Source organism: Trichomycterus rosablanca, chromosome 23 (assembly GCF_030014385.1).
Source record: "Trichomycterus rosablanca isolate fTriRos1 chromosome 23, fTriRos1.hap1, whole genome shotgun sequence".
Classification (NCBI taxonomy): domain Eukaryota; kingdom Metazoa; phylum Chordata; class Actinopteri; order Siluriformes; family Trichomycteridae; genus Trichomycterus; species Trichomycterus rosablanca.
In genome coordinates, this window is record NC_086010.1 from 10,215,225 (window position 1) to 10,226,081 (window position 10,857).

The following is a 10,857-nucleotide window of genomic DNA, read 5'->3' on the forward strand; positions in this document are numbered from 1 at the left end:
AAAACTTTACTGTGCAAAAAATCACAGTGTAAACGTGTATTGTGGTCAGATGAATCAGCATGCCAGGTCTTTTTTGGAAAAAAAATAAATAAATAAATGATTTGGGGTTGTAATTACTAGTAAATCTATATATAATTAATCTGATGCAGATTGGCTGTAGGACTTGGAACTTCACCTCTCCACCAACAGAAGTAAGCATTTACAACGGAACTACAATGATCTGCCAACATCTAGTATAGAACTGCTCAAGACTCATTTCTACAGCCACTCTCATGGTCCATACAACCACAATTCACCAATCAATGTAATGAGAAAATATTACAGCTAAATACCAGTGACGCTATAAAACAGTTGAAGGTTGTGCCCTAGTGCTTTTTTATTTTTTTCTTAACAGTCAAATAAACGATCAGCTGATAACTGTCAAGTCATTGCTCGATTAATGCTGTTGCTTAAAAAAAGCAGTTCAGATTCATTTCCACCAGCAGACGTTTGAACCTAAAGCCCCTACAGCTGATTTAAGACTCTCTCCCACCCTCAGTGTGCATGTGGCAGCTCGCTGTACAAACTCATTCACTTGCTGCCCTTCTGATCCAAACAGGAAAAAAAAAACATAAAACATTCACGCCTTTATTTTACTTAAACCATAAACCGTACTAGTATGAATTGTAAGTGCATGTTATAGTCTGCAAATATGGATCTGAGCTGCAACATTACAGTACACTAGGTCACTATTGCCAAGATCAGCTGTGCTATTTACCGGTCAGGCATCTGCATGGAGGACATCTCCAGCTCCTGCTGCCTCAGACGGTGCTCAGCCATCCTCAGTGACTACTCCCACCCAGCACATCACCTCTTCGATCGGTTGCCCTCAGGCAGGCGCTACAGGTCACTGAAAACGCGGAACACCAGACTCGAACAGTTTTTTTCCCATGGGCCATAAGAACCCTAAATATGCAAAACCAAATAAGCTTACTGAGTAATAACCCCACAACATAGTAGCTGTTCGAACAATGATTGGCTAATGTCTAGGGGTGAGATGGCTGAAAAAAAACAAACGTAGATTGTTGTAAGTTGTGTCTTCATGCTTTTTTTATTAACATACGAATGGTGGATAATGTCAAATGCCATCAGCTAAAAAAGTGGTTTAAATTCATTTCCAACAGCAGACATTTAAACCGAGTTAAAGTCCTGACAGCTGATTTGAGACATTCACTTGCTGCTGTTCTAATCCAAACAGAAAAAACCTTCACGTCTTTATATAACTTAAACTACAAACAAAACTAAAAAACATTAAAACTGCAAAAGCTGGTTTTTTAATCAGTATGGATTGCAAGTGCAAATGTGGATCTGAGCAGAAACATTAAAACTACACTAGGTTTCTATTGCCAAGATCAGCTGTGCTATTAACTGGTCAGGCATCTGCACAGACATGATTACCAAATGTCCAGGGGTGGGATGGCTGAAAAAGCCTAGCCGTTGGGAGGTGCACTCGTCAGTGCGGTCTCAGTGCCAGGCCCAAGTCTGGATAAAATAGAAGGCATGTGTCAAGAAAGGATATTGGATAATATCCCAGATAAGATGTGGATATTTTGCATCATGCTCCAGTTTAAAGGTAATGTGAATCTGAGCAGCAACATTAAAGTACACTAGGTCACTATCGCCAAGATCAGCGCTGCTATTAACTGGTCAGGCATCTGCACAGACATGATTACCAAATGTCCAGGGGTGGGATGGCTGAAAAAGCCTAGCTGTTGGGAGGTGCACTTGTCAGTGCGGTCTCAGTGCCAGGCCCAAGTCCGGATAAAATAGAAGGGATGTGTCAAGAAAGGATATTGGATAATACCCCAGATAAGATGTGGATATTTTGTATCATGCTTCAGTTTAAAAGGTAAAGTGGCTTATGACCTTAATAATGACAGTAATGTGAGAAGAAGCTGCATCTTTATTTATTACGATTAGCATATTAGTTTGGGCTTGGAATAAACTGTTTATTGGACACTTTAAGCTTATCAAAATTTGCACCTTGTCAGAGGCATCCATAATTAGGGAAAGGATATAATTGAAATAAAGATACAATTAAATTAAAATACAATTAAATAAGTCCTAACTATATCTACATCTGAAGCCAGACAGATATTGTGCGATTCCTAAACTCTCTTATTTTGCTGAGAACTGTTTGTTTGATGTTGTCGAATTTATATGTACAAAAGCAACAAACCTCTGATAACTGGACAGCCATGGACGGCACAGCTTCTCAATACATCACCATATTCAATATTATTATGGAAAATGAAATAAGCTCCAGAGATGTCAGTGTCTGAGTGGTGTGTGTTTAGGTACTCACCAGTTAACTGTGTGATTGATCATTTAATGAATCAATAAATTATTTTGGCATCAGAGGACACTTACACTACAAGACACCTGATCCGAATATCTAACATATCAGAGTCCATCTAATCTTCCAACAGCTCGAGTTGAGATCGTTCGAGCAACTTATCATGCCTTTTGGTTTCCTTAACACTGCAGGTCAATGATATTTGGCCCAAATCTGAAACTGGTCACAAACAAACCAGTTTAAAAATGAGCTGTCTGTCCGGTTTCATATGTAGAAGTCACTTAACATGAACTGTCTCTCAGATGCCAACAATGAGCAGCAAGTTTTCCCTTATACCTCAAGCTATGCATAGACAGACACTAGCCCTCTTAAATACACTTGCTTTACCCTCCCATCTTAAGGTAAAAAAAGATACCTCGGCCCCACTGCTTAATTTAAACACACACACATACAAACAAAAACCCCAACAAAAAATTCTGAGCAGTCTTCCTCGTCTCAACGATCTGAACTGTCCTTGCTGTCTTGTCACAAAAAGCCTAACCTGCAGAGGTTAGAGATGGCTAAGGAGTTAAGAGGAGAAAACGATGGTGTCAGTGCTGGCCACTTGGATAAACCCTGTTCCTCAGGACCACCACAGGGGGCAGGTGATGACGAACTCCTGGGTAGTACTGAATGTGATCAAACCAACGGGTCACGTTTAGGTATTTCTCTTTGTCCTGCACTGTAAGCTCCATCTAATAGAGGAAAGAAAAAATATAAATGAACCAACAATTAGATAGCACACATTTAAGGGAACAGCAACTTAAATAAAATGTATTTTTTTATTAGGATTTTAACGTCATGTTTTACACACTTTGGTTACATTCATGATAGGACAGGTAATTACTGGTTACACAAGTTTCATCAGTTCACAAATTCAATATCAAACACAGGTCATGGACAATTTTGTATCTCCAGTTCACCTCACTTGCACGTCTTTGGACTGTGGGAGGAAACCAGAGCTCCCAGGAGAACATCCACGCGGACACGGGGAGAACATGCAAACTCCATACAGAAAGGACCTGGACCGCTCCACCTGGGAATCGAACCCAGGACCTTCTTGCTGTAAGGCGACAGTGCTACCCACTGAGCCACCGTGCTGCCCAGTAAAGAAACGAAATGATTATTTGTTTTTTGGTTAGAGATCTGACACTCCCGACTAACCATGGTAACACAAATCTCATTTGTGTAAAGGTGTACACGTCTAATTTACTTGCAAATTCTGGCTTGTCGGTGATAATTTGCCTGTTTTCGGTACACTGATGGAGATGGCATGCTAGTGGGTTGTACCGCCTCAGCCTATTGGTTTGATTGGCCTGAGGCTAAGTGTTACCTTACTGAGTGAAAACTGCGTAATAGTTGTCTCAGTAGTGCGACTAAATAACCTGCCTTATAAGTTCGATGTCTTATTAGAATCCTCTCTACTGAGGCAGCTGCCTATGTAGGCAGTAGGTAGCAAGGCAGCTTAATAGGATTTAGAACAGACCCTAGGTGTCTATCTCTTGTTCTATAATTTGCTGGATGTCTTTCTAACATTCCTCAACGGTTTTCACCTTAAACCCATCTCATTAATATCTTGAGAAGTGTTATTTCATATTATCTAACTTACGATGATGCTGTGAATGCCGTAGTACATCAAAGCGTCTGCCAGGGTGAAGCGGTTCCCAGCCATATACACCTTATCCTCCAGGTACTGATTGAGTTCCTGCAAAACGATGACCACGGAAATAAATCACAACATTATTTACATAAGTTAAAAATATAATGTCGCCACTTTCCCAACTCTTACAACATATACATAACTAATATTTATTTATTAGGATTTTAACATCATGTTTTACACACTTTGGTTACATTCATACACAAGATTCATCAGTTCAAGTCATGAACAATTGTGTCTATAATTCACCTCACTTGCCCGTCATTGGACACGAGGAAAACGTACCAAACTCCACAGAAAGGACTCTGACCACTCCACCTAGGAATCGAACCCTGGACCTTCTTGCTGTGCGCCCTCTTTAGCCCTACTAGAGTTGCTCTGGTTGCCTGAAAATGCCCTTGCTGTTAATTGAAACCATGTAGTGACAACAGCAACGGCTTAATGGAAAATAGGTCAAACAAAGGACATTGGAGCAGTGGTAGCCAAGCCGAGTTTTGGGCTGTCATTTGGAAGGCTGTCGCTGCAGTGCTGAGAATGATCCACCACCTAAATAATACCTGCTCTGTGGTGGTCCTGACCATTGAAGAACAGGTGAAACAGTATTACCCCTTTTCCACCGACGCGGCACGGAGCCCGTTCCGGTTCCCGAACTTGATTTAGAACCGGTACCGCGTGTTTCCACCGGAAAAAAGAGGTTCCAGACAGCGAACTAGCGGGCCAATCTGGCACCACAGAATACTTGGTTTTTCAGTCCGAACCGTGACCTCAGTCAGTGGGCGTGTCGTGTTTTACAGCATAGCGCGTTAGCAACAATGCTGTCCGCTGGGGTCTCGTATGGAGCTTATCTCTGCATTTTTATCTTTGAAACTTCACCTGATTACATTTTGAGCCAGTTTGCTGCTGATATTTTTCAAGCGCATTAAAAAAAAAGTGAATTGTGTGATATTACGTGATTAGTGACCCGGCCAGAACGAAACACGTTTAACGTGAAAAATAAAGCGTGAAGCTTTTTCAATTCCCCGAGCTGCATAAACACCACACGTGAAGTAAATCCAGTTAAACACAGATACATGTGGTATTTTAGAGTGGATTTGATGGTTATTTCACACAGATGGATGTTCGTGTTATGGAACTTTAATGATGTTTCATCGCTCAAGTCGAGCGCTGAGCAAATCGGCTATTCGCGCCGAGAGTCGCGGTGAAAGCGAAGCGCAAAACTCCTCTCACGTCAATAAACTAAAGAAAATAACAACTGACACAAACACGTCACGTCTTCTTATCACAGATAGTTAGATCGCTGCTTTTTACATAAAAACAAACATCTGTAACAGCAGCACAAATGCTCGCACATAATCCACACACTCCGCCATTACTACTCTTAACTCTTAGTATGTAACGCCCACCGTTGATGACGCTGCTTGGTTCTCAAAAACTGGTGGAAACGCGCGTCGGTTCTCTACAGAACACCAACGTTCAGAGAAACCCGAACAGAACCGGTTCAAGAACCATGTTTTTTTTGGTGGAAAAGGGGTATATGTAGAGAAACAGATGGACAACAGTCAGTAACTAGAACTACAAAGTGCTTCTATATGGTAAGTGGAGCTGATAAAATGGACAGTGTGTGTAGAAACAAGGAGGTGGTTTTAATGTTATGGCTGATCGGTGTATATTGCACACACATCTGCCCTGGATCATTATTAGAATATTATACAAGCATACTGCACACAGTCAGTCAGTCAAAAATGAACCACTTACAACCAATTTTGGTGAAAAATGAACATTGCTTTAAGATACTCTACAGAACTGTGTGTGCCCAGTACTGAGGAATCAGTTCGGGAAATGTTCTCGTGTAAGTAAGTGGGGTGTAAAAAAAACTGAAATATCCAGAACAAACTTTGTACTACGTAACAAAACTGAATTAATCCTTTATTGCTTTGAAATCAAATATATTTTCATATAAACATCATTATCTTTTTAGCTTAAACCTCATTAGGCTAAACAGGAAAATAAAAACTTGAACACAATGATGTGTTGGTATGTGTTAGGAAACACTATATAGGGAACTCCCCATGGGACAGGACAGCTTTTGAGCAATACGCCTCGGCATCTTGAGGGCTAATGGAGTCAGTGAATGCTCAGCGGGACGTTAGGCATGAAGAAGCCCCACCATTCTGAGATTGTTGCTCTCTGCTGGCACCAGTCGTAGCTCTTGGCTGTGTCCTCTTTGTTCTTGTGTTGATCTGAATGGGCAGAGACGATCAGCACCCATGGGCACACACCAGTGGCCCTTCAGTACTGTTTGAAGTGGCCGTGCCAATCAGCACAGTCTCACATCGAGACGACACCAGCAAAGGAAATGGGTAACGTTAAGTGTTTTAGGCTGCAGGCCATGACCCTCAGTCCTGAGAGAAGAATGTCCTTTTTTTGGGAGACTGTATTAAACCTTGTCGCATGCTGTTCACACATTTTTTTAAACCTAGGGCACACTGCATTTAAGTGCTGACAATAAATAACCTGTTGCCTGTTGGTCAGTCTTCACGTGGTCATAAAAGTAAGCAAACTAAGCAATCAATAAGGAGAAGACTGCTTTTTGTTTGTTCGTTTATTAGGATTTTAACGTCATGTTTAACTACCGTTTCTGTCATGAATGTAACCAAAGTGTTCATCATTACACAAGGTTCATCAGTTCACAAGGTTATATCGAATGCAGTCATGGACAATTTAGTGTCTCCAATTCTTGAGACATGCCTTTGAAATGTGGGAGGGAGCATCCGGAGGAAACCCTCGCGGACACAGGGAGAACATGCAAACTCCACACAGAAAGGACCCCTTCGATCCCCAGGACCTTCATGCTGTGAGGCGACAGTGCTACCCACTCAGCCACCGTGCCGCCTGAGAAGATTGCTTTTCAAACATAATTCACAAAGGACAAGAACTAAAGTGGTTGCACTGTTGTTACCTAGAAGCTGTTAGTTAGTTTTGCTAGTCACCTTAAACCTTGTTAAACTAATACTTATTAATGATCGCTATTTTAGAACATTTACCAAAGACCCCGTGGTGGATTGGCGTCCTGTTTTGGATGTGTTAAAGCAGCGCTTAGCGTTTAGAGACACTGAACCAAGAGTATTGGAATATTTAAAGTCTCTTGTAGCGATTTCTAATTATTTATTCTTTCTGGGCGGCCCGGTAATAAATGACCCACGGACCGGTGCTGGTCCGCGGCCCGGTGGTTGGGGACCTCTGTGTTAATGCATTGTGCCCAGTGATTCCAGGGAAACCAAAGCCTCTGTGACCATGAAAGAATAAAGCAGTGGTCCCTCAAAAAATGAATCTTCACATAAAAAAAAACAGTTCTAAAATGATTTTGATGCACCCAAATACTTCTAATAACTAGAAATGACTTATTTGCATGAGTGAATTTTCATTCCACTTATTGGTCAGATGTGACTGAGGCGGAATATGAATACATGACAAACAAACCGCTCCAGGCTTCGTTTGGGACTGGACTGACAAAGGCATAAACGCCATGGTAAGCAGCGATGTGCGCCCAGTCTCATGGTGAACCAAGTGCAAAATGCTTATTATGTAAATGCAGCCTTACAGCTTTACTAACACTGTCAAGCCCTCTTACCTTGAGTATGACCTTAACCTCATCTTTAGAGGCATTATCCACTCGGGTCACTCTATACTCCAGCCATTGCTGCACCACAGCTCTCTCCTCAGGTGAATTTCCTAGCAGGTCTTGCCTTTTGGCCTCCCGTATCAGGTGGGTGCCAATGGTCACTAAACCAACCACGGCTGGAGCATTGTTGTTCTGGAGAACAGGAACCTGAAAGTAAAAAAAACATAATAGAATTACTGTCTGTCAAAAGACTACTTTAAACTGCAACAGTTAGAAAGGAAATATTGTAGGCTTTAAGTTGGATTTCTACATAGAGCTGTAACATGCCATTGAATATTGTTCAACGCTAAAAGTGCTAATTCATTGCAACTATTTCACACATACTGATTCCATCATATATTGTGTCATTTTGTGGAGCCAAGCAAAGCTTATAGAACTAAAAACTTTTATTATATATGGTAAAACTTTTATATTCTATGTACTTATGATAGTAGAATAAGTCACAGGCATATAAAAAAAGTCCCAGACATACAAAAAAAAAAATATATATATACCATGGCATAAACAATACCGTGATACATATTTTTGATCATACCGCCCAGCCCTAATCAAACTGATATATTTTTCAACATCATAGTGGTTTAATACGGCATTTTACTTTACCCAAGAAATAGTAAGTTAAATGGAATAGCCTGACTTTTCTAGCTGGAATTCCCAAATTATGATAATGTGTAGTAAGATGTTCAATTGTGACTAGAGATGGACCGATCGGGGTTTTTGGCACCGATTCCGATCTCCTTTCAGGGACATCGGCCGATAGCCGATTCCGATCGGGAAGGGGGGGGGATTAGCAGTAAATAAACTTAAAAAGAGCCTCACAGTAAAGATAAACCGGAGCAGCGTGCGTGCGTGCGTGTGTGTTTGTGCCTTTAGAAGACACGCTTTGTTCACAGTATCGCTATAAGTGATTCATTGATTAATGAGTTGATTCGTTTTTATGTGTAGCGTAAGTTTCTCTTCTCAGTCATCTCTCCATGTTTACTGTTATTTATTAAATGTCGTGGTTTTAAATAAACACTCTTACATTAAAAAGCTTCATTAAAAAGCTTAATTAAACTGCTATTACCACAGATCTGTAACCGAGTCAGACTCGTTCCGTCTAAGGAGCTAAAAGTTTTCTAAAAGTTCAGCAGATGATCCTGAACTAACGAATTTGGTAATGAATAAACTTTTGCCTCGGATTGGCTCTGTAACGTCTTCTGTTCTAATCTACATCACAAGTAAGAACCGCTTACGATTTACCAAAGTGAACCAGGAGTTTATATAACGTGCTGATAGAATCGACTCAGATGTGACCGGGTTGAATTATCTTTTTAAAGTAAATATTACAATCAGCAAAATTACATCGTAAGAGCTTTCACGATGGTTTCTGTAAGATTGTTGATGAATGGTGATGTGATGGTTGGTGCTTCGTAGCTCAAAGTCTGGATCAATCCACTGAGCTGTTAACTTAACATGGTCTTTATATATCACACGATCGGATCGGCTACTTTTAGGAAATATCGCCGATCGCATATTTTGATTAAAAATCGGCCGATACCGATTCGTAGCCGATCGATCGTCCCATCTCTAATTGTGACTTTACAATTTTTAGGATTTTTCTGTATGTACACACTTGTACCCAATGTTATATAGAATACGTGTGTATAGATAGATAAATAAATACTATTATATTATTACTAATTAACTAAGATCAGCTCTTCAAGATGTGTTTTGTATCTGCAGACTCATAGTATCTAGTTGTTTCACCTATTCATTCATTTATCCATACAAACATTCATTCATACATCTATTTATCCATACATTCATGCATCTATATTCATTTATCTATGCATTCATTCATCCATCCATTAATGTATTCATACATTCATTAATTCATTTATTTATCCACATATTCATTAATGCATTCATTTATCCATACATGCATTAATTCCTTCATAAATTTATCCATACATGCATTCATTCATGAATTCATCCATACATGCATTCATTTATCCATACATTTATTAATTTATCCATTCTTTCAATTATCCATACATACAGCCATACGTTCATTCATTGATTTATCCATACATTTATCCATTCATTTATCCATACATTTATCCATTCATTTATCCATACATTTATCCATTCATTTATCCATACATTTATTCATTTATCCATACATTTATTCATCCATACATTCCCTCATTAATTTATCTATCCATACATTCATTAGTTCATTCATTTATCCAGACATTCATTTATAAATGTATCCATTCATTGATCCATACATTCATTAATCTATCCATACATTTATTCATCCATACATTCCCTCATTAATTTATCTATCCATACATTCATTAGTTCATTCATACATCCATCCATTCGTTCGTTTATCCATACATTCATTCATTCATCCTTATATTCATTAATTCATCCATACATTCATTCATCCATTCATTTAATCATATATTCATTCATTTATCCATACATTAATTCATCTATCTATCCATTCATTCATGAATTCATATATTCATTTATCCATACATTCCTTCATTAAATAACCCGTGTTCTTTTCTTAAACAACAGGCGTGATGAGATTTGTTTACAGTGTATCAGACTATGTTATGTGTTGATTAAACAGTACTGAAACAAACACAACAGCCGGGCTTTTCATCACCACCACACAGCTAGCATTACAGCTAACTGCTGGCAGCACGGAATTCTCAACCCTGTCATTCCCAGGTCATTAATTACAGCAGTATAAAACTCTAAAGCGCAATATAAACATGTTCCTATAACTCAGTGAGCTGAACAGTGCATGAATTCACCTTCCTCTCTCCTTGCGTGCTGTATTTATGAGGCTTCTTTAATCCGAGAAATTTCTCCAGCGAGGACAGCTCTCTCAACGCCATCTTTACAGCACGAGGAAAGCCGCATAAGCGCGCGTTGATTGGTGGTAATCACTTAACCCCGCCCATAGGCTAGACTAGCCAGCGTCTCAGCCGGACGATTTATTGAACCATACGCTGAATCGGTTCACTATGATTCATTGATTCATTGGTTTATACATTATTTATATACAGTATATACGTATATATATATATATATATATATATATATATATATATATATATATATATATATATATATATATAC

At 39.4% G+C, this 10,857-nt stretch overlaps 1 protein-coding gene across 1 annotated transcript; it reads right to left on the bottom strand.

Moving 5' to 3' along the window:
* Positions 1-1,079: 1,079 nt before the first annotated feature.
* On the bottom strand, positions 1,080-10,613 carry eef1e1 (eukaryotic translation elongation factor 1 epsilon 1). Its single transcript, XM_062985525.1, has 4 exons — positions 10,530-10,613; positions 7,666-7,863; positions 3,984-4,079; positions 1,080-3,069 (listed from the first exon to the last, which is right to left on the bottom strand). The coding sequence occupies exons 1-4, from the start codon at positions 10,611-10,613 to the stop codon at positions 2,926-2,928; spliced, it is 522 nt and encodes a 173-aa protein (XP_062841595.1). The 3' UTR covers positions 1,080-2,925.
* Positions 10,614-10,857: the final 244 nt, after the last annotated feature.